The sequence below is a fragment of the Aulostomus chinensis genome, chromosome 21, assembly GCF_037954235.1.
Source record: "Aulostomus chinensis isolate RoL2024-O1b breed Wild chromosome 21, RoL_Achi_v1.0, whole genome shotgun sequence".
NCBI lineage: Eukaryota > Metazoa > Chordata > Actinopteri > Syngnathiformes > Aulostomidae > Aulostomus > Aulostomus chinensis.
In genome coordinates this window covers 9269086-9293317 of record NC_141340.1, presented here as the reverse complement: position 1 = coordinate 9293317, position 24232 = coordinate 9269086, and the positions used below count along the sequence as shown (strand labels likewise).

Genomic DNA, 24232 nt, shown 5'->3' with positions numbered 1-24232 from the left:
CCATTGCTTCTTGTCTTTGACTTGGGTGGGGGGTTAATGACCTTTAGTCGATGGGGTGCCTCTCTTTAGCTCACTGGTAGCGTGGCTTGATTTATCTGGTGGGGAACTCTATGGTCCTACACCAGTAGAAATAATCAGCATCACATTGACATATATAAAAAAAAAATGAACACTTAACCATGGTGGCACACAAGAAACCACTCCATTAATATTACTTGAATTTAAGAAAAAGTTTCTACTGAATGAAAAAGTAAAAAGTCCATTTTGACATTTACTGTCAACTTCTGGGTAACATCCATCCATCCATCCATCCATCGTCATCTTCCGCTTATTCCTACAAATTAAGGGTCACAGGGGGGCTGGAGCCTATCCCAGCGTCAACGGGCGAGAGGCGGGGTTCACCCGGGACAGGTCACCAGTCCATCGCAGGGCCAACATACAGAGACGAACAACCATTCACACTCACAGTCACACCTACAGTCAATTTAGAGTGTCCAATTAGCTTCGTCCCCAGTTGCATGTTTTTGGATGGTGGGAAGAAGCCGGAGTACCAGAGAGAACCCACGCAGACACGGGGAGTGGGTAACATCATCTGTCTTAATATATCAAAATCAACAACCGGGAAAAGCAAAAAAGGAATAATTCTCATTATTTGACTTTAATTTTTCCTATAATAAAACAATGTTTTTGAATAGAATTTAAAAAAAAAAAGTAGAATGGTTCAGTTTGGAAAAATAAATGCACAACTTGTACAGTGTGTGTGTGTGTGTGTGTGTGTGTGTATGATTCCTGCCTAACTGCCACACAAATAATCAAAGAATAAACCCCCGTGACAGAAGCCGGAGGCTCAGGCTTGTTCTTGCTCCTCTCCTAACATTGTGCAACATCTTTGTATTATTTTTTTTTTAAAGTGACTAAGTCATTTTCTGGAAAATCTCACATGGACGATGCACAAAAAGAGAAGCATGAGAAGTGGCTAGAGGTAACTCATGTCCGCACACGGTCATGTGACCTTAAAATCAGCAGTTCTGATGATGATGAATTAAAAAAAAATGCACCCATGCAGCAGCAAAAGAGCACACAATATTAAAAAAAAGAGAGTAATCATAAATCACATCACAAAATTTTACACAAACTCACTAAAGTGTTGGCCTTCACTTTTTCCTTCAGCCGTTTAAAAGATTTAGATTCCTATTCAAAGCTGCAGCACCTTTCAATACTTTAAACAGTCCCGCTGCCTCGACCGAAACCAGCTTCTTGGTTCCTACCCGAGCAAACGCGCTCCACTTTCTTCTAAGCCTGGTTTTCCATCCGCAGATCAGAGTTTGAATTTGTGATCAATTTTTTTTTTCGTTTTAAGAACTTTATGCTTGAAACGCTTAAATATGCCGGCCACATAATTTCAACATCATTTAACGCGTCTTTTGTTTTGGTTGAATGTGATTTTACTGTCCGCACTCAGTTCAAACGGCTCGTCTTTTGTAGTCATCACGAGTTGATGAGGTGTCCCTCCTCCCTGGTTCATCGCTGCCCTGAAATGTCAGCCGCACCTTGTGACTGTTCTTCCTCTTTGACTGGGTGCTGAATCTTTGCTCGCTTTCACAATACTGTAACAAAACATCAATCACTACATTTGAATTAGCCTTAAAGTAACACGATGGAAAGATTTCAACCTGATATTTGAAAGCGTGTTTTTTTTAAAGGACGTTTCAAAGCTCTTGCATATGGATAGGAAAACCTCCCACGCCAAGCTGCGTTCTTCCAAGGGAGTAAACGTGTTCCTTGTTCAACAGAATTTAAAGAAGTTCTTTGGTGTAAAGTGCTGACCTCCTTTCTTCCTCGAACTGGGAAATTACCAAAGTTTTTTGGTTGAAAATGTAAAGTCAAACAGTTGAATAAGATAAGATAAACCTTTAAGCGTCCCACAGTGGGGAAATTTACATTGTTACAGCAGCAAGATCAAAGGAGAATTGACCAAATAGTATTTGAGGGTAAGTATCAGAAGAAGATGAATATAAGAAGGTAAATATAAGGGATAGTGCAAATGTACAAAAATAAGTGTGCAAATGTGTAACAAATGTGAATAGAGACTGTACAAATGAGAACTGATCTGCTGGGATTAAAACGAAAAGGTTTCTTTTTTAATTGAAAATCTTTGTCAATACAATAAAAAGGCAAAAGAGCCATTCAATATAATAATAATAATAATAATAATAATAATAATAATAATAATAATAATAATAAAAACTTGCTCCAGTTTAAATTCAAACGTTTTTTTTAAACATTTTGCATTATAAATTAATTTGTTGTTGAAAGCTAAGATGATTTAGAAATTAGTCATGCAGTACATCAACCCTGCTAGTTTATTTTAGCATAATGGCTATAAAAATCAAGAACAGGGTAGCGAGACTGCTGAGAAAAAGACTTGAACACCACAAACCTCCCTACCAACACCAAAAGGACTTTTTTTTGTTTTTTATTGCATATTAATATCCTGCATTATGACAATATTTGAGAAGTTTAGTTTTGATAGTGACGTCTCATTTTTCTGGTGGCTTGCCCCCTCTAGTGGTCAAAAGACGAATCACAGCGGGTTGACACGAGAGCATTTTTTTCTCGACAGGTAATGGTTCTCTGGGAGGCTGCTGAGATCTTTTTTTTTTTTTTTTTTTTTTTTTAAGAATATACCCCAATGAAGGGAAACAATAAGGCATACGGCATAGAGGAATGCACCATACATGGGTATATACATTCACTCACACACATGCAGGAAGGCACACACACACACACACACACACACACTACATCCTCTCCTACCCTTTCCCTCCCACTAACCTCCCTGTTTGTGACTGAGCCTCCCTTTCCCTCTCTCCTCTCCTGCTCTTATCATCATCGTGTATATGAGTAAATATGTGTGTACATGTGTGTAAATATAGATATAGATAGACCGAATGAGAGTACATCTAAAAATGAGCAATGCTACTGTTGAATGTCCAGTGTGTGTGTGTGGAGGTTTCAATCTCATGACCAACATCTTTTTTGCAACTGATAACCCACTGAATAAGAATCTTTCATGCTTAGTTCGTTTCAGAGTGGCGTCATCGTTTAACAACACAATATTTGAAGTTATTGTGATGACCTGTTTCCAAGAGGCCTTAACTGCTGGGCACTCCCATACTGTATGGACATCAGTTCCCACCACATCAACAGTGCACAAAGCACAAATTGGAGTTGCAGTTATTCTAAGTTGACAGCATTTACACGGTGATAGGTAATTGTACCAGGCTCCAGCCCCCCCGACCCTAAGCAGGAATAAGCAGAAGAAAAAGGAGGAATGGACAGGTAATAATACCCATGTTTAAGTTGACAGTTAATCAGTTGGTGTCACGTGTAGTGGAGGAAGTAGGGAAGTAGACTGGAGACTTGACGACTGGAGATTTGACTTGAGACGGATAACATGACAACACGCAACAATAGGTAACAAACGCCAATGGACCCACACCGAGCAGGGGAAGCACAGAGGTTAAATACATGAGGGAAAACAAGACACAGGTGGTGCAATCACCCAGGTGAGACACACAAGGTAATCACAGGAGGGAGGTCAGGAAGACAGGACATGACTACAAAATAAAACAGGAAGCACGAGACAGGGATCGTGACAGTTGGTTGCTGTAAGTACTGGAGGTGAGACAGATGTACGCGCCGTATATGTGACATCGATGTTATTACAGACCCTTTCCCAATCTATATCTTGTACATGAAGTTTCAGGTCGATTCTCCACGCTGTAACTATGCCCATTAACACACTCATACCTTGCTGGAGTTTCTTGTACAGACAAGAAACGAGACCATCCTTTCTGGGTGATGATATAAACTTATCAAGGGAGTAGGTTAGTGGAATCTGTCCTCATGGGACCCCACATGCATGCATCAATGCTCTTAATTTTGAATAAAAATAAAAGGATGTTACAGGTAGGTTAGGACCTGAAACCAGTCTCACTCATAATATCAATGAAACTATGGACTCCTCCACCTATTGAATACAGCCACATGCTCCCTTTCTCAGTCCCTTGGGCAGTGACGACAGCGAATGGCTCGGAGAAAATCTATCATCGGGTGTTTCGACCCTGAACCACAACGCCCTCCAGTTGGTGGGTCCCGGAGTGATGACCAGTCACACTACCCATCCTCCCCTGGCCCCCAGCTTAACTACTCACAGGTCAATTTTACCTGATCAGAAATCACCAGAATTTCCCAGTCGGCAGCCCTGGTCTCAGTGAATCCTCCTCAAATCCTAGACATTGTGACAAGATGGTTGAAGCCAGCCACCTGGGTTCACCTGCTCAGTTTCAGTGTTTTATATACTGGAATCTCTGTGACCCGCTGGCAAACACTGACCCTGTGACGGTGGTTGATCTTCCTTCTATAATTCCAGGTCAACTGCATCCTTTTTCACAAGAAAGTAACAACGTTGTTCATACATGCATAATCTGCTGATTACGGTTCAAGAGGTCCAAGAGGTAACAGACAATAAGAACAACAGTTTGTTCTTATAGACAGGAAGTTAAGACTGACTATTATTCAAGTTTTTGCAAGCCTGGGTGATTGACAGTGACAATAAATGTCAGGAGAAAGGAGTTACAACATGACCAAACATTTGATTTTCAGTCCTGATTCATTATCATCTCATTTTCACAGGTGAAAAGCCAAGTAGAGGAGAAGCAGCAGCAGAAGTATGGAGAATTCAAAGCAGAAGCATACAGGAGTCAGGTTGTTGAAGGAATCAATTACCTGATCAAGGTAATAACTGTTGATATTTCTGAGAGAGAGAGAGACAGGCAGACAGACAGACAGACAGACAAGCCCTCTGAATTGATCTTTCTTTGCCTTTCCTGCAGGTTCATGTGGGAGGACAACATTACCTTCACCTGCTTGTCTTCCAAAGCCTTCAGGGAGACTTAATATTTGTCCGTTTGCAGGAGAAGGGCAAAGACGACCCTCTGGTACCTTTCTGATGCATCCAGCCTGTTCCTGCTGGCTCTTCATCGTCAAGGAGTTAAGATGTTGTAATCAGTGTTTCATTCTTAAGACAAATTCAGTTTGTGGGCCTCTTTACAGTTTGGTGAGAGGTGAATGTCCTGATTTGTACAGAAATAATAAAGAGTGCACCGGCAGATTGTATTGTCTTTTGTGAAACCTTTTGTTGTGAGCTCGACAACTTCCCTCAACTAACGGACATTTAAAGAACAAAACCAGTGTTTTAGCACCTTTCATAAATTGATGAACTTTGGTTTTTTGGGGGATTTTACTATCCTTCATGATTACCATTTCAGTTTTTTTTATTTTTATTGTGACACCTGATATTTTCTGGTGGTTCGGCGCCTCTAGTGTTCAGAAGATGAATCACATCAGTCTGATCAAAGAGCAGGTTTTTTTCTTTGTTTTTTTGCCAGTTCATGGCTTCCTTCCTGAGGCTGCTGTGGATCTTCAGGTTCTATTACAGGGGCCTCCCACATCTCTGATGTGCTTGGCTAGCAGGAGCTGTGAATGTTGTCATTGATGGAATACGTTGGAATACGGTTCTTAAGGTCATTTGTAACTCCTTCCTCCTGACATTTATTGTCACTGTCAATCACCCAGACTTTCAAAAACTTTAATGTTACAAAAGTTACACCACAAGTGTCAGGAGAAAGAAGTTACAAATAACAGTCAGTCTTCCTGTCTGTAAGAACAAACTGCTGTTCTTATTGTCCGTTACCTCTTGGTTGTCAAAGAGAGGAGGAACAGAAAGACATCTCGTCTCATGAAATCAAGGACAACACACTTCACTTGAAAACATTTCATTATCATCTTAAAAAACTGTTTGTGTTTTTTTTTGTACAATTTTTCCCATTACTGAAACACACGGATGACTGTTTTACAGCGGCTGTGAGAGACGAGACAATAATCGCAAAGAACAAGTACGTGTGGTGAAGAGGAGGTCAGAGTGGCGAGGTTGACGCGCCGACGGAGGCAGTGGCACGTCTCTGTTTCAGCTCCAGTCTTGATTCAAGGCCTCTCATCACTTCGCTGTAGGAGGCGTGTAGTGGATCCTGCAGCGTTCACGGAAAACCTGGAGTAAAATGAGTCACATCATTGTTAAAAACATCAATCAGGACATTGTGGGATTAGCAACAGTACACAAACCTTCAGACTTCGGTCGTTGACAACTTCTTCAACATTCAGCTCTGACTGCATAAGCTTTAACTGGAGGAGAGGAAGATGCCATTAATGAACCAAGCGGTGAGATTTAGACGATGGAATGTTCAATATAAAACTAATATATGTGTAGATAGATATTTCTCAATTGCAGCCCTGTAAACATAGCTAACACTCCCAAGAGGCAAATCAATAACACAATGTTGAAAAATCTTACAAAGACAAGCTGGAATTTCATGGTTAAGCTCCAAAAACATTGGGTCCTACATTTCCCATGATGCAATCTAATTGACTTTTTTAACCCAGGTCCCACATCTTACTTTTTTTTTTTTCATAGCAAGAAAGAACGAGGGTTCACTGGCTTTTTAACACCAGGAGAAAACAAATTACAGTCGTTGCGAAATGGAACACTGCACAATAATCGTTTACCTCAGTTTGTTCTGTCTTCTTCTTTGGAAGCCAAAATTGTGATTTGAAATGAACTTTGAGTACTTGCAGAGTCTCAATGTTGACTTAGACTGAACTTTTCCAGTGACCAAAAGTCCCTGTTTCTCCTCCAAACTTATCAACAAATTCTTTTTACTTTCTATTAAAGAAATGGTGCTTAAACAGACAGACATTTCATTACTTGTTTGACTCATAATGGTGGCAAACGAGATGAACCACTGGCAAATTGTGGATTTAACATTTACCCACATCCTGAGGAGCAACAATATGTAGACAAAGCTAAGAACAATGGCTAGCTTTGCTTTTACAGATGAGTTATTAGACAGATGAATTACTTTGGTCTGCTCCTTTCTGAGCTGTTTGATGAGCACCAGGTTGTCCTTGTCCTTCGCTCTCTCTTCACGTAAATTTCCCACCGTCTCAGACGTTTGGGCTATACAGGCCTTGATAGCTTTGTCTCTGCTCAGGTGGGCCTCCATCAACTGTGGAGCACACGGACAACATGAGACGGGAAGTCAAACAGAGACTCAGTTGTAATGGTCACACTCACTGATTCGTAGAGCTGTTTGCATGTTTGTGTCGCATCCACTTTGCCTGAGAAGGAGACTGTGGGCACAGTCGTATTCAGGGAATGGATGATGCGGTCATCTATGGTACGCATGGCCTTCAGGACCTCCTGAGACACACACACACACAGTGACAGTCAGAAGCATCATTCAAGAAATTAATGTAAGCTAGAAAGAAAATCAAATGCCAAACATTTCAATCATTATTCAGAGTGGTAAAAGTTCTTAAAGTCTCTGAAATGCTCAATGGTAAAGTTGGGAATTTTCTCCTTTTTTGTTGATGCAAGAGTTGGAAACTTTCCATTCAAATTAGTCAGAACTCGCAGAGTAAACTGGACATTTTAGGGGTAATCTATACTAGCTGTATTTGATTGGGCAGTCTTCCATCACAAGCACAGATTATTAGCATCCTGAACTCTACAGCAGGGGTTTTGAGGATATTTAAATTCTATTCACAGATAAACAGAGTTAGAATTGTCATTTTAATATGTGCCTGCTCATCAAAATAAAGTTTACATTTATGCATGTATAAGAGAGTATAAACTACATCAACATGCACTTTATTCCTTTTAATTCCCTAAGATTGTTTGCAACCTAATAGTTTCACCCCCACATCGTTCCACCAGGTTTTCTGGCAATAAAAGGCCTACTCACAAGGCCATCTCACACGTGTAGTTGTATGAGGCTGATCCAAGCCACCATTGCCATCAGACCAAGGTTGGCCCTCTCCAATTTCAATCATCATGTATCACAGAAACTAATCTCTTTGCATTTTTTTCTTGCAGATAAAGTATTTCGGTTTACTCCCTCTGCACCCGAGAGCGTTGTTTCTGTCTTTCAAGTCACTGTGGACAGACCTTTTCTCAATGAATATGAAAGGAGAGTAGAGGGGAGAGGTCAAGGTTTAGTTCCTCCACCAAGTTTACATATGAAGATAACTTTAGGTTATGCAAGTACATTGCACAACTTCCATAATTCACTCAATGAAAACATCCTGATATAATTTCAAATTTATACAAAGAGAGACTTAATGTAAACACGTCTACTCGTGACCCAAGAGACAACTGTTTGACATATCCTGAAGAGAAGGGAATTGATCTGGTAGCCTGTTGAAACTCCTTCTGAGCAGTGTGAACTGCATTATCAGGAGGGGTCACTCTGCTCTAGGGGGAGTATATGCGAAACACGCCGCCAAGGCTCCGAAAACGCGGGTTTTTGTGTTTAGGCTCGCTTTAATTGCGTGAAAGGTTTTGCATGCATTACAGAATCCTTCGTTCAAATTACCTGAAACAATGAAAAGTCCTCACAGTTTAAAGTTCCACCGGGCGCCGCCATAGTGGATTGCAGGGTCCTCTCCAGCGCAAGCGCGAGGAGGCTGTCCAAGAAAGTGCCTTCTGTAAATTTAACAACCCAATGACATAGTTCTTATTTAGATTTTCGGTGTCAACGGATTAATTTCGGAACTCGGGACATCTTGGTCGAAAACGCACATGGTTTTAATATATCAACAGTCTCAACTTTTAGCGTTATATAACCTGACATGGAACGCTACCTTTCACCGCGTATATATATCCCCAGGTCTAACCCACACTAGTTCTTATGTAATGATAAAAATAAAAGTACCACAAAATAACTAAAACTACTGTCACAGCGACTACATGTAATTCAAGTGGAAGCGGTACAATACCTGTATTTTTTCATCAGGCATACGATGCGGGCTCCTCTACTTCTGACGTAGGATCCTTTTAGGCATTTTGCAACACAGCGACACTATTATGGCTAGTTGACTTTCAGCAGCCGAAGAGGAGGTGCTGTGTTTTCATGGAGCACGGCTAGACGGCTTGATTTATTTATTGAATATTTGATTAGGAAGTAAACACGACATGAATTTCATAACGTCTCGTTTTTCCATTCGCAACATCTTAGGTACGTATTAGTATCTAAAATGTACACCTCGATTGGTATTTGCCAGGCTGACACACCTTTTCCAACTCGTCTTTGTGAACGGGGTATTAGCAGCTGCATGTGTCAGGGCAACGTTACATAACTTGGCTAACATATTTGACAATTATTGATGCTTTTTTCCCCTGATTGGGCTGCTGCTAGTTTTTAAATGACTATGAAAGGTACATTGACGTTTCTGTTAGGATTGTGAAATGTGTTGCAACAGTATGCAACCTGTTTTAAAGCGTTACAAACATCGGAACCATGTATATATTTGTTATTGTAAAGTTACGTGTGATTTTTGAATTATTCATTTTGGGACACTTTGAAATTCCTTTCACTTTTCTGGTCAAGCTGCGAGATGCTTAAAAATGGTAGCTGATTTATTGAAAAAGCTTGTGCAACTACCAGCCCAAAGTCAAATTACACTGTTTTTTTTATTGTTTTTTTTTCTTTAAGTGGTAGACGAGCTTTTAATAGTTACTCCAATTACGGTTGTTAATTAATTAAGTTTCCATGGACTAATTGTGGTATTTCTGCCGTCTTTTACCGGTTTTGAGCAGGTCAGAGGTGCAGGCACGTTAGTGAGACATGGAGCTACAGAAGGATGTGCAACAAACCGCAGGAGGTCAAAGCAGATCCTCCACCTGCAGTCCCACCACCAGGTAGAGATTTGATCTAATTAAATCACAGAACTTAATCACTCATAACATATTTTTACACGTGAATGAATGACTGACTGAGTGTTCCAAGGTTGTCCTTGGTTGATTTTTCTTATACAACCCTGTCAAAGTAATGTTTTCCTTTAATCTGGATTGAAGGATTGTAATTAAAGGAGATAAATTAAATGGGTTTTTACATTATTAAATGAATTTCACTCAATGTTTTTTTTCTTCTCAAAATGTTTTTTGTCATAGATAGCGTGTGAAAGCTTCCCAAAGGAAGAAGGGACACAGGAAATAGGGGTCACAGATTAGGGTGATGCAGCTAATGACTTGGCTTGTGAATGTTAGCTTCTCTGCTGTTTGTTTTGGACAGATTTGTATAGTTTATTGCTGTGTGCTATGTTTTTTCCTGCAGCATCTCAGCGTTTAGGGTTCAAAATCCCAGGCACCCGGCCCTCCAAGCTGGACAAGAAGGCTTTGGTTTGGTCGGGACGATTTAAAAGTACAGATGAGATACCAGAGCTTGTGTCGTAAGTAGGGTCTTCCTGTTTATACCAGACCTCCCTGGAGTCTGATTGGCTCTTTTGCTTGATTAAGTTAATTGACATTACAGGAACAGAGCTAGCTAAAACTGGCGCTACTGTGGGTGGCTGCTCCTGCAAGACAACTGGTGGTAATTACTGACATCAGGGCGGAGATCGCATTTGATGTGCTGCTTTGATAAAAAACAAAAAAAACAAAAACCTGACTGTCACGCATACAAACAGCAGACCCTCCAGACAGTGCCCCACCAGGAACCCAGACCCCACATCAAGTGGGTTTTTAGAGCTGACAGTCTGAACTGGCATAGATTTCTCATCAGCTGATGAGTGTTTGCACCCTTGTTTGTGTCACAGGTTTGAAATGGTTGAGGCTGCCAGAAACAAACTGAGAGTGAAAATCTGTTTTGTGATGATGGCGGCCACAATAGGAGCCTGCTTTTTGATGATTTTCCTAGGCAGACAGGTGAGTGACAATAGAGGAGTGCTTTGAGTTGATATGCATTGTTCAACTCTGGGTTGGACAGTTGCTGGATGGAACACCTAGAATGAAAAAGAACCTGTCCTTTACAATTGTTCTGGTAAAAGTTTCTGCTGTTCTGTTCAAACATTGTCAATGTTGCAGGCTGCCCACGATCAACAATCCCTGACCAATCTAAATATGGAGAAGAGGGCTAAATGGAGAGAGGAACTCCAAAAGGAGAGGGAGGCTTCTCTGGCGCTGTCTGGCAAGGCTCAGTGATGAACAGCTCCTACCCAACCATTGTTTCCCTCAAATACTGGGCCAGTAGTGTCACTCTTCCTGCTGTATTCATCACAGTCCTTTTTGAGGGTAGCACCAGCCGGCTAAAGATTTCAGTAATAGTCTAACATCACCATGGCAACCAGCAGGTTTGACGGTTGAACACGATTATGGATACTTTAAGAGACATGCATTGTTTTATCCTTTGCGGGGATTTATGAAGATAAAGATGCAGGGTTTTTTTTTTTTTTTGAGGTACCAGGCGCAGTTATCAGCAGAGATGACTTCAACTTATATCTTTGTGTAGGATGAACATCATTCTCGGACAAGAACGGACTTCTTTCCCAGCACATACCTCTCCAACAGAAAGGCCGTAGTGATCCTGGTTTTTAACTCACCTAGAGAAAGAGGAAAGCCTGAGCCCCGAAGGGTTTCCTCTGTTTCTTATACCAAGAATGTCTTGTCCTGATTTACATGTAATTACACATCTGTTTGTATATAGGCAGAACCAAAGTCAGCAAGTTTAATAAAGTAATAGTTGACTTCTGATATGCGTGTCATGTGGTAAGTGGTATCTTCAGTACTCATACTTCTTGCTTTATGTAGTTTTAGTCCCACTAGTTATGAAGTTTTAGTTTAGTCATTAACATGAATTTGCTGTACAATAGTTTTGAGTGGGGAAAAAAAAATTACTTTGAAGTCAGGAGACTAAATTTCTAACTAAAATTGAGTTATTTTATATTTTTGTTCAATCCTGTGGCCATAGATACTTTTTGAGGCCACAAAGGAAAAAAAAAAATAGAGGCCACAAGATATAACCTACTCACTCAAGTTACTTTTTTATTTTTAAATAAGTTATATCTTATGACCATAAATTACATTGAGGGAACAAATTTCTATCCATGCCCTCAAGTAACTCAATTTAGAGAATGGGTTTTATCTCGTGGCTGCTGAAGAAATGTTTTGAAGCCAGGAAAAAAACCCTGCTCCCAACGTAGTTATTAAGGCCACAAATTATAAATTGTTCGATTTGCTACAAGGTCTAACTTTTTCTGTCAGTTTTATTTTACGCTGAAGTAAGTTCTATCTTGTGGTTAAAAAATAATTATATTGAGGGGACAATCTCTATTTTGTAGTCTGAACTTTTTCTCTGGCCTGATGCAAAAAAAACAAAACAAAACCTCAATGGCCACTCCAGGCCTCCGTAGTTAATCTGCTGTTGACCAACTACAATGAAACTGACTACAAAGTTTCATGAAACGGCTTTTATGCAAATGGCATAACAGGGGACAGTTGCACAAACTCAAGACAACAAACAGTAATGAACATGTAGAGCTGGCCATCTCTCACTGAGATTCAGACAAAAGTAAGCAATGTAGAGAACTCGGTAAACATTCAGTTGAACTAACTAGGGTGAACACCAGTATTTTCAAGTTTATTCTGGATTTTGTTTGAACTATCTGGAAGGATTTCTGTAGACTTATGGCACCATCAGCAACATGAAAGATGCTAGCCCATAACCACAAAAAATAAAGACCTAAAAGATAACAGCATCAGACCCCAAAACGGATTCAATCTGTTGGATAATTTGGCAGGATCAAATTAGACAATGTCTACCTGAACATGGTTTTGGGAAGTCATGATTGACTGCTAACAGCTGACGTGGCCAATTTTCCAGTCGGATTGGTAGAGTTGAGGTGCTCTGTCTGATTCAAATTAGTGTGCTAACAGTTTGCTGGAGTCCCTAAAGTTGACGGTGTAAACCTTTGTCATAGCAGAAGGGTCCGAAGACATAGACCACACCTCTTTACTACACCTGGCTTCCTGAGAAGGGAAGAGCCGTGTCATCAACCAGTTAAATAGTTAATGTAAAAACTACTGTATGTTCTCGATGAGCTGGCATCAGTCCTGAACTAAAGTGCTGCGAATGAAATGAAATTATGGTTAAGATAATAAAAAAATCCCCGCTGGTCTGCTGCTGGACAGTTTCCAGGGTTAAATATAGTCTTTTTTTTTTGTTGTTGTTGTTGTCACGTCCAAGTCTATCCAACTGTCTCAGTGCGAGGGAAGACTGCAATTTCCCATCATTCAGTGGGATTATTCACGTCACACCAGAGGCAGGAGGCAGTCAAAAAACTCTACAGGATGGAGCCTGAGCAGGTGGAGAGAGAGTCCCATTACTGGATGGAGGAATGCATGACATGAGATCCAGGAGGGAGCGAAAGCAGCCTGGTTTGTCATTGACAAGCTCCACCCCTCAGCAACACAGTCAAGTTCCTAATTTGTCCATCTGTGGTCACTTGTCCGATGACGAGAGGGTGAGGACGTTCGCCTCTGTATTTGAGTCGTTTAAGTGCCTTTCGTACAGGTCAGTTGAGTACTTGGGTTGGGACTGGCCACGCGGCCCCCGTGTGGCAGGCTCAGTCGTGTGACCACAGCTGTCAGTCCAGTGGTTAAGGTTAGATCATTCTTCTCCATGTGTGTCTGTGTTTTGTGTGTGTGTGTGTGTGTGTGTCTGTGTGTGGGAGGGTAGGTAGTAAAATATTAATTTTCTGTCTTGCGAGTCAGTAATGCTTCAATCAGACAATCTATGCAGTCCTATGATATCCCACATAAGAGTTGGTGGTCGGCAATCAAATTTGGGATGAGCTGAGGGGGAAATCCAGAAATCAAGATGGGAATAGTGTTACAGGGACAATTTTTAGGAGATACTGAGGCCTGGGATGGCGGTTTAGGGGGTTCGGGTACTGAGGAACAGATGCAGAGGTGAGCTCAGTGCAGGACAGAATGATGAGTGAAACCTTCACAAACTGGCTGACAAGACTGCAGAACTGGACCCACGCTGGATGTGTGCACACACACGTGCTCCGGTAATTTTAAACTTCCATGATCATGATGATTTAATCAATCTCTCCGACAACGAGAAGGAAGGGAGGGAAGGGAGCCTAGGGGGTTGTTGTCGCCCATGGTCACGGCGGCGGGAGGAGTGAGAGAGAGAAATGAGCAGAGCTGAGGATGAAGTTGGAGCACGGAGGATCGAGTATTATAGCTGGAAGCCTTCCATCGGAGCCTCGCACTGCTGGAAGAGGAACTGCTGCTGCTGCAGATCCACGGCCGGAGCCAGAGACGCGTCCTCTTCATCCGTGTTGAAGTAGCGCTCGATCAGGTCGTAAGCTTTCTGGTAGATATCCTGGTTCTCGTGGCCCTGCAGGAACTCCAGCTTGTCCAGACCTGAGACGGAAGGAGTTCAAGATGGAGGTTAACAGTCAACACAGGGTTGGTATGTCGTGGCTCATCATTCAGCAAGCGTGTCCTCCTCACCATAGGCCTCTTCAATGAGTGCACAGTAGGGGTTGATGCCTCCGCCCCTCTTAGCCTCCAGCTCACCCAGTCGCAGGATGTTCTCAATGCCATTTAGAGCAACCTGCACGATTTTGGAGTCCATAAGCGTGAGAAGGTCGCACAGGGGTTTAATGCAGCCGAGTTCCACGAGGTGCCTGTAGGGCGCAATATATTAAAAAAAAAAGATTGTTTCGTACATGTCAAAAAATGGTTGTTCTACAGTTTTAAAAATGAATATCTTTGTCACTGAGTGAAACATCTCATTTCCCAAATCCCATGGTTTACTTTGAAAATGCAGTCTCAAATAATAACCAAGGAACAAGGTGTGACCTGATCTGCTCTGCGGAGCCCCCTGAGGTGGCGTTGGTGATGGCCCAGGCTGCCTCCTTCCTTGTTCGAAACTCTGCTACTTGCAGGATGGTGATAAGAGGAGGCAGAAGGCCGGCCTCAATCACCATCTTACCAGAGTGAGAGAAAGAGATAAGAAAAGCTGACTTGCTGAACTCTGGGAGTAAACATTTTTCACAATGTGGGACGCCACACACCTGTATCTGTGCTCGATTCCCTGCAGTGATGTTTGAGATTGTCCAGCAGGCTTCCTTCTTGATGGACTCTTTGGGGCTGCTCAGAAGGTGCAGCAGGGACTGCAGTGCTGAACAGTTTAGGATCACCTAGAACCAAAGACACCACAGTCAAGCACTTTTAACCACGCTGTGCATAGAAAGAATCACTTTAGGTGTGTATTGATGTTACCTGTGTCTGTAAATCATCACCGGTGACTATGTTACCAACAGCCCTCAGCGCAGGAGATACCACCTTATAATCAGAGTGCCTGAAACAAAGTTCCCGATAGAAGTTTAACACTCGTGGGTTTTTTTTCTTTTTCTAAAGCCTTAAATGTTTCAATTTATGCCCTTGCTTAAAAAAACAACAACAACGACACAAACTTTGGGTTAAATACACACAATGTTCATCCTTTTTAGTGCCTGAGAGACAGATCCCCATCCTTTGTTTCTGCATACAATGAGAAGCTCCAGACAGACGCCGAACGACTGACTGCTAGTTAGCTTAGCTGTAATGACTGCCTAAAACACTGTCTGCATGAATAGAATGAAGTTTGTGCCTATTATATTTGCTGTGAAAAAAAACCCAGTTAAATGATAAGATATTGTAATTTAAACTCCTGTAACACTAAGACTTACATCAGTAACTCCACCAGCCTGCGACAAACTCCAGAGTCAATAACAGCCTGGATTTTGTCATTGGGGCCGTCGGATAGGTAGGAGAGCGCCCAGCATGCATCAGCCATGATGTCTGTGTCATTGACAAACAGCAGCCAGGAGAGCACACTAAGACATGGGGACACCTGCACCGGTGGACAAAGAGAGGAGGAGACAGAAGACGTAGGTTCACACAGCTTGTAACCTTAAGAGGTGTGTAAGCAACGTGAAGGTGTAATCTTGATATGTCAATCTTGCCAAATGACCTTAGTGAAGTCGGGGGGTGGGTTCTTTCCTCTGCACAGGTTTGACAACGCCCACACTGCGTTCCTCATCATTGTGAGACGATTCTGCTTAGCCAATAACCTGCGAGATGGGTTTTATAATGTATTGAGGATACACAATGTTAAAACTGTAATCTATGTGTACAGGAATACTCTGCACTCCAAGATTTGTTACTTACTGCACCAGGGAGGGCAGAATGTTGCAGTCTATGACAAAGTCTCTGCATTCTGTGCTGTCTCCTGCTATGTTACCCAGCGCCCACACTGCCTGAGGGCCAAAGCAATTATTCAGGTCAGACGAATTTAAAAACACACAAAAAAACTCCTTCAGAGAGAGGCTACAACTAGCTAACAGGGTGCAGTGATGATAAATCCTTCTTACCTGCTCTTGTACATCTTCAAAATCAGAGCTGAGCATCTCTATGAAAATGGGCACAGCTCCAGCCTGGATAACCACCCGCGTCTGGTGGGATGTACCTGACGCAATGTTGGTCAATACCCATGCAGCCTCGAACTGAAATAAGATTCAAAATACAAATGAATTATATTAATTTATTTCCTTGTGTTTTTCAGCGCACATAAAAAAAAACATTATGTTGTGCACTTAGACTTGTAGGAAATGTACCTGCAATGTGCAATTTTCTCTCCTCCTCAGGAACTCAACGAAGCGCTCCACCACCCCCGGAGTGGCAATGACTTCATCGATGGGTGGATTGGGTTCTGTGCGATACATTAAGTAGAAATTAGTAAAGTGGCAGAAATTAACATAACCATACTGAATACGGCATTACAGGAAAGATCACAACATTTGCCTAAATCCAAATAAACACGGGCTCCTTACCTTTAGAAAGGAGTTTCCTAAAGCGCTGAGTACCTATTAGCTGCTGCTCAGGAGAACTGGAGAAGATCATTTGAGTCATGTCTTCAGAGATCACCCCACCCTGCAAGGAAGAGGGATTAAATGGTGTTGAGACTGGGGCTGATGATCAATGAAATCAATGACTGATTATGTTTGTGCACAATGTGTCACCTCCGGGGGTGAGAGCTTTAGTGCAGGGAGTTCCCAAATCTAATCAGTTTTTCCCTACCTGCTGAGTGGCGAACACCACCTAGCAACAATCTGCAGATATCAAACTACAACTGTGCATACTGTGACAGCCTCGAAGGTGGGGCAGTAATTTTACAATTCTTGTTGTTATGGCTCTGTAAGCATGATTTTTTTTCTCCAATGTATTAAAATCATTGTATTTGTTTACTCTCTCTCACCATGAGTGGGTCCATGTTGTTAGCCTGGGACTCCAGGTAGCCGCTATCGGCCATTCTGTCCTCTTCCAGGGCAGCCTCATCCTCCACAGTGGCAACATTCCTCCTCTTAAACAGCTGGAATTTGACAGTATATAAATACATGATTACCATCTTTATAAGTGATTTAAGACTAAATCAGGTTATTAGTTTTTTTTACAGTAGTCAAAATTCCTTCATTTTACCTTCTTCCACACTAAAGCCAACAGAAACCAGCACAGCTGAGGAGGTCTGGATTATTCAACCCTTACCTGTTCATCCTTCTTCTGTTTGCGAAGCTGCAGACCTTCCTCTTCCCTCCTTCTTCTCATCTCATCTGTGTTGAGAGACTTGTTCTTGTAGCTCTTAAGTCGTGCATTGTCCTTACCCTGACTCATTGTGTAGCCTGAGAAGAAGCATAAATATTCCTATCAAGTACGTGCTAGTTACACAGCCTTAAACAAACCAGAGTGAATACGTTTAACATATTCATCTACATTATCCTGATCAACCATGACATCAGTCTCACAGGTTCACCATTTAGCACCACACAATAGCAAGCATTAAGTCCTCCATTCAAAAATGATAATGTCCTGATTAAATGAATGTGTTTCAGGATTTGCTGATTTATTACAAATGCTATGTAAACCAGCGTAGAGAAGCAGCACCACGCGTTACAGTCTTCACATTGAAATATACATAAACACCTCTTCCGAACACATTAATTAAACTACCTACAAGGTGACTGAAGCTTCAACTGCAGCTGAAGTGACTTAGGTACATAGGCCACCATCGATCTCACTAAATACAGCTAAACATACGAGGGCATCTGAGGATAATAACGTTAGCTTACTTAGCTGGTTAGCTTGTACAGATACGTCAAGTTGGTATAGAGCGCATATTTCTGAGGATTGAGTATTGCCTCCCTTGATCGAGACAGAACGCGGGAAAACACTGTACTAAAGTACTGTCATCATACCCTCGTCCTGCTAGTGTCACATCCGTTCTTAGCATAATCTGCTGTCGAGGGCAAGCTAGCTAAATATCGGCTGCTAGCTGCGTTAGCTCTGAAATATAACGAGAGCTGATGCGGCAAAACCGAGACTGAACGGCATTTACCAGACGTTGCTAACATCAACGATGGGAGAATTATCGGAAAAAGGAGTGTTACCACAGAGTCTCTCAGAAATATAATGTAATTAGACGATTGTGACCTGTCAAATTGGGCTCTGTAATCCCCTTCTTCGTTAGGCCACAGTTCTTAAAACCGTCGCCGGTATTGCACTGCGCCTGCGCGATATGAAGCGACACCCCCTTAGATATTTACGCTCCACCCCACCTACGGGGGCGTTTTGTGTAAATAAATTGAATACTCTTACAAAATACAATATATTAAGAATTTTTGATTGACCTGAACATACATTACTCACATTTCACCAACAAGCTGCTTGGCGACATAAAATAAATACATAAACAAATGAACGGGCAGACAGAGAACAGTGTGACACAGTGAAATTTGTAAGGACCTCTGGCACCAGGTAGGTCATCAGCTGTAAGCAATGACAAATACCTGTATATGTATATATATATATAAACGAAGACAAATAATCGTCATTGTTGTTGAAGAAGTAAGCAGTTCCTTTCCTTGAGAATAAATTCTCTGTTAAAAAGTAGAAACATCTTCTCAAAAATTGGTCTTCAAGTTTTAGGCCTCTGGCCACAGCCCAAAATTTCAGGTTTCGCCAGCCTATAAAGACCACCGTATGACCAAATTTTAGTTTCTGTGGTTATATTTGACTTGGAATAAATTAAAGCCCACAATCACCTCTCACAATTAGATAATATGGGTATATTATACATTTTCTGGAACCTTACAGTCATGGGAGTATTGTAGTATTTTGTGTATTGTGTCCCTGGTGTTCCAAGATGCCACAGGGCTAAAATAATGAACATAGTTTAGGTGGACATTGCGAAGACGTGCGTGCTGGTGATGGTTGGAGGAGCTCCAGGGACCCCCATATTTGTCAGAAAGGTTCATAATTGGGTTTGAATGAAAGCTAAGGAGGCCCCCTTTAAAGTGACAGCAAGCACAATGTTATTGAACAATGAGAAATTTCCTAACCATGAGCCTAAACCTGGATGCAGCGGCATCTAACATGCAGTTTACCTTAGGGGGTGGTTGATTCATGAGCTGATACTGTGACACAGCTGTCAGCCAGGAAGGGCTCATCATATAAATTTCATCTACAGAGATGTATCTATTCAAAAATATAAGTAACGTTTGCCACCTTGGGTGGTACCGAAATCTGGTGTTGCCCATGGACTACTTGGTTTAAATTTTTAGTTTACATTCAGATTGATTGTGGCAAAATATTGCGAAGAAAATAATACAAAGTAATTAGTAACTGTTCTTCAGTATACTGGAGTAAAAACTACAATATTTCAGTTAAAATCTATAGAGTGGTTAAAGAAAAAAGAGGAAGAAGCAAAGGTCCTTAAAATGCAAGTTCTTTAAGTTAAGTATGGATGACGCTGACACTGAACTGAAGTAAAATTACCACTTCGGACACTCTCTTCACTTCAGTCTTCATCACCAGCCCTCGAAAATGAATGATCAATGAAATATCATCTGATTAGGTTCGAGCAGAATAAAATGGCAATCTGCATAAAAATGTGAAGTTTTTGTGTATTACTGAGAGGGACAGAAGGGGGGGGGGGGACAAGGTATCAAGGGAGATGCAAAAATGTCTGTCCCCCCCATCACAAACAGGTGTCAGGCTCCTCCTCACCCATTGCTCACCTTTTAACCTCCATCATTTTAAAAGCTCTATTCATGTGTATTTTTTTTTAGCTGATTCAGAAGTGTGGTCTAAAGATGATTCAGAAGCAAGACTTTGATGGATGAATTACTATCGATTTATTATATTAAAATGGAATCAGCATTTATTTTCAACAGACATTCATGGAGGCCGAACATCGTCCACAATGAATGTGACAATGTTGACATGTGAAACCATTATATCAGTTGATGAAAGATCCTGATAGTCTGGCGTATTCCAGGAGGATCTATGACTCCTGAAACCACTTAAACCAAATTTACAGGCTTTAGAGATGAAAGGCAACCATCCAACCTGCGCAGTAGGAGGCTATTTTTGGAAACACCTGCCAGGTGTGCCGCAAGTTTCTGGTCGTGACCCAGCCAGCCTGTCTCAGCGCCACCGACATTGTTGCACTTCAGAGCCGTCTCAGGAATCTACAAATATGGGACTCTCCAACATGCGCTCAATTTCTGCACGAATGTTTGATTCCCAACATGACCTCCATGCAAAAGCAGAGCTCCCTCATCTCTGGCGGCAAATGCTTCGACATGTGGCGCGACTACATGAACCTGGGACGAATGCTGGAAAAGTTGGGCGACGGGATTGACATGGATCGCAGAGACACCGAGGGTCCCGTGAAGCAACAACGGGGCCACATCCAAGTTTCCCGGTGGGTGAGTCGCAGGGACTCCGCGGAGACGAGTTCGGTGAGCAGCAGCAGCTTGTCGGACACCAGCTGCAACGGTACCTCCTCAGACTACTGCCGCTTCTGCAAGCACAACGGGGAATCCTCCAGAGTATACCGATCACACAAATTGAAATCTGAGGACGGGAAGGTGGTCTGCCCCATCCTCTGGAACTACACTTGTCCCATCTGTGAAGCCACCGGGGACCACGCCCACACACGTAGGTACTGCCCGCTGGCGCAGCAGCAGGAAGCTGCCAGGGTTTTGCCTGCAGGCTCCCGGCTCTGGTAGTTGCTGAGGATAAATCCCAAGAGACTGTAAATAATTCCCTAAATGTTTCCGTCCGTGGGTTCATGTTTTATAGACTCTGATGTGTGATCCAGATGTGTTTAATGTTTGACTTTCTAACTGGTTGTTTATTCATAAATGTTCGTGCCATTCTGCAAACCAAGAGTCAAGATTGTAAGATTTTTGCCTGACTGCAAACTGGAAAAATATTTCTGACTGCTTTTATACATTAATAAAAAAAAGGCTATTTGTGTAATTGTTAAAAGTTTTGGTGTTGCAGTGTTTCCTTGATGTGCAAGTAAACGGTTGTTGCTCAATAGTTGACAGTGGAACAAAGAGAGGTATATCATTTTACTGATAATTGTAATAATATTTCAAAATATATCCTTGCAAAAACCTGCACGTATACTCTTTATATTCACATTTATGTTCAATTTTAACATAATAAAAATTCATGTCACTTAAAAACCCATTTTTACTCTCGTTAGGGCTACTTCTCCATCAAAATTGATATGTTAATTTTGAGACATCATTTTTTAAATCCACTCCGTTTATTCCAGTGTGTCTATGGTATATTTGAAAGTAATTTTCCTCACGTAATTCAAGGGCATTTTGAAATATGTCTTTTGATATTTGAGTGTAAAACTTCAATATGTAAAGAAACTACTCAGCAAATAGGCATGAACTGATGTAGTTTGGTTAAAAAGTGCAAAATGTGCATCTGAAATGCCAGTAGAAGTAATATGTATACACTTGTAAAGTGCCGATACGATCAATAATCAGTATACAGGTAAATCTTGTTTAGAGTGCACCTTTACATGTAGATGCCCAGTTGCCATAAAAGTACAAAATATAAATATAACAAGCAAATACAAAGCATGAAATAGCACAAAATAGCAAATTTAGCAAAAGAAAACTAAATATGAGATAAAAGCAAGATACTGTCATTGCACTTGAAAGTATGTTACAAGTAAGAGAATACATATTCAGAATATAGGAAAGATCATGGTGTTATTTTCACAATGAAAGACTTTTTGTGGGTGTGTACATTTGTTTGGTGTGGGCATATTTGAAAACTGTGCTTTAGTGTTGGGTTGAGTGTGTGGTATTCAGGGTCAAGTTCAGTTTGAGGAGATGAGTAAGTCCTGTGTGTTCATCAGTTCTGGGCCTATGACTGTTACGCTCCAGTCTCCCGAAATCCAGGACCAGGCTGCTGCTTATTCTCTTTGTGCTGAGAACAAGCTTGTTGTCCTGGCACTATTTTTCCACCTCTTTCTTTGGCTGCGTCCGAATTGCCAAGTGGCAGCCTACGTCCTACTGCTTCGACCTACCGCTACAGCCTACTCCGACAACCTAAATATGGGGGTACCATTCGGACACCCTAGAAGATTGGTGGTGAAGCACGACCTCTGCTGGCAGAGCACAGATACCGCAAATAGGTAGACAGCAACAACGAAAGCCCCCAACTGCTGGCCTGACTGTCGTACTGCACTCCACTCTGAACGCACCTTTCACTCATTCTCTTTTATAAAGCACATTAACGCACCTGTAAAGGTGTGTTCACCCCCCGTCGCGTTTGGTGTGAACACGCCTTTAGTCATCAACAATGACTATAAATGTTGGTGTTGCATAAGAATGGGAGACTGTTGGCGCAAACTTGGCTTGCGCGTCCACAAGTTTTTAGGGGACGAAGAAGAAGTCTGCAGTGCATTGTGGGCCATAGGTAGCTCCGTAGGATGCACCTGAACCGACCTACAATATGGGCGTGTTTAGGCTGGAATTTAGGTTGCGAAGTAGGTCGCTACTCGCGCCAGTTGTGGTTTCGGACAGCCTACGACCTACTCTACGACCTACGATCCGACCAACTTGGCAATTCGGACGCAGCCTTTGTCCTTCTGATTTGATCTGTCACAAGGGTGTCACCTGCAAACCTGATGAAGATGATGTTGTCACTTAAGAGGGAATGGGCTCAGTATGCAGCCCTGTGGTGCTCCAGTGTTCAGTGCTATGGAGGAGAAGAAATGCATACCCATGCACACTGATTGTGGTCTGCTGGTAATAAAGTCCAGAAACCACTTGCACAGCCAGTTGTTGATGAAAAGGTTGCGACCAGGTCATTGAGGGGTATAGAAGGTGGAGCTAGAGTTAACAAACAGCATCCTGTCCTGCTTTTCTAGGTGACACAGGGCAGAGAGACAGTGTCCTTGGTTGACCTGTTTTCCCAGTAAGCAAACTGTGTCTGGTTCATGGAAAAAATATAATGGTGATATAGTAATAAACTTAATAGTATAGCACATCATGAGTAAGATAAGTGTGAGTAAGGTAGCATCTAATAAATTCAGTTACAGTTGCTGGCTTGAGGGGGAAAAATTACTGCAAAACTGCAGATATTTTGTTGAAGGCTGGGCAGGATGAAAAGAAGGAGGGAGATTAGAGGCAGTACAGGGTAATAACATTTCACTCAGTAAACAATATGTTTTAAATTCCACTCATCCATTTTCTCCTGCTTATCCTGTTAAGGGTCGCAGGGAGCCTATCCCAGCAGCCTTTGGGCGAGAGGCGGGGTTCACCCTGGACAGGTCACCAGTCCATCACAGGGCCAACACAGAGACAGACAACCATTCACACTCACAGTCACACCTACGGTCAATTTAGAGTATCAATCAGCCTCGTCCCCTCTTGATGTCTTTGGACCGTGGGAGGATGCCGGAGTGCATTTTAAATGGCTATATTATGAATAACAATGCCGTTTGCTTGTCTGACAGTGAAAGCTATACATCCTTGAAGAATGAATGAACTCCAAGTCTCATTTTATAAGCCCTTACAAATGTAGGTCATTCATCTGTTAAATATTAATAATATACTGTGCTTACATGCCGGGTCATAGACTGATGTGAAGAGTTGATAATAAAAAAATCCATTGCTAAATAGGGACAAAGTCTATCTTTTATTATTTGTTTCTAAGAGTAAATCCCTATGCATCTTTGATAAAAGATATGATTTAGTTTTGTGCCATCATTTGGGGTCACAGGAAAACTTTAGTGAACATTTCACAGAAGTGGGCCATAAAAATCTCGCAACCGCCCCTTTCGCTAAATAAAAGCAACTTGTCGACAACGGCATTTACCATTTAGTCTTATCAAGGCTCCTGTACAAACGTGATTGTTATACATTTTAATTATTGCAATTACAGATCAGCAGTATATTAGCT

The 24232-nt window shown here is 41.8% G+C and overlaps 4 protein-coding genes across 7 annotated transcripts; 2 read left to right on the top strand and 2 right to left on the bottom strand.

Annotated features, from left to right (window-relative positions):
* Nucleotides 1-5431: 5431 nt before the first annotated feature.
* Nucleotides 5432-8624, bottom strand: mix23 (mitochondrial matrix import factor 23). 2 transcript variants are annotated; one of them, XM_086190727.1, is made up of 5 exons: nt 8519-8586; nt 7196-7321; nt 6981-7127; nt 6187-6246; nt 5432-6112 (listed from the first exon to the last, which is right to left on the bottom strand). In XM_086190727.1, exons 2-5 carry the CDS (start codon nt 7304-7306, stop codon nt 6062-6064), a joined length of 369 nt encoding a protein of 122 aa, XP_086046853.1. In that variant the 5' UTR covers nt 7307-7321; nt 8519-8586; the 3' UTR covers nt 5432-6061. The 2 variants fall into 2 exon arrangements, with proteins under 2 accessions (XP_086046853.1, XP_086046852.1); XM_086190726.1 differs by having other exon boundaries at nt 5619-6112; nt 8496-8624.
* Nucleotides 8625-8966: 342 nt separating this feature from the next.
* fam162a (family with sequence similarity 162 member A) lies at nt 8967-11650 on the top strand. Its single transcript, XM_086190724.1, has 5 exons — nt 8967-9137; nt 9719-9820; nt 10236-10350; nt 10717-10825; nt 10985-11650. The coding sequence occupies exons 1-5, from the start codon at nt 9095-9097 to the stop codon at nt 11099-11101; spliced, it is 486 nt and encodes a 161-aa protein (XP_086046850.1). The 5' UTR covers nt 8967-9094; the 3' UTR covers nt 11102-11650.
* Nucleotides 11651-12139: 489 nt separating this feature from the next.
* Nucleotides 12140-18528, bottom strand: kpna1 (karyopherin alpha 1 (importin alpha 5)). Of its 3 annotated transcripts, none has more exons than XM_086190721.1 (14): nt 18348-18469; nt 17501-17634; nt 17214-17327; nt 16789-16888; nt 16573-16667; nt 16330-16461; nt 16127-16215; nt 15930-16029; nt 15646-15809; nt 15197-15275; nt 14989-15114; nt 14774-14901; nt 14423-14598; nt 12140-14332 (listed from the first exon to the last, which is right to left on the bottom strand). In XM_086190721.1, the coding sequence occupies exons 1-14, from the start codon at nt 18361-18363 to the stop codon at nt 14145-14147; spliced, it is 1641 nt and encodes a 546-aa protein (XP_086046847.1). In that variant the 5' UTR covers nt 18364-18469; the 3' UTR covers nt 12140-14144. The 3 variants fall into 3 exon arrangements, with proteins under 3 accessions (XP_086046847.1, XP_086046849.1, XP_086046848.1); XM_086190723.1 differs by lacking the exon at nt 18348-18469 and adding an exon at nt 18082-18310; XM_086190722.1 differs by having other exon boundaries at nt 12141-14332; nt 18443-18528.
* Nucleotides 18529-20264: 1736 nt separating this feature from the next.
* On the top strand, nt 20265-21356 carry LOC147241590 (nanos homolog 2-like). The gene has a single exon (XM_086191522.1). It carries the CDS (start codon nt 20542-20544, stop codon nt 21022-21024), a length of 483 nt encoding a protein of 160 aa, XP_086047648.1. The 5' UTR covers nt 20265-20541; the 3' UTR covers nt 21025-21356.
* The last annotated feature ends 2876 nt before the right edge of the window (nt 21357-24232 follow it).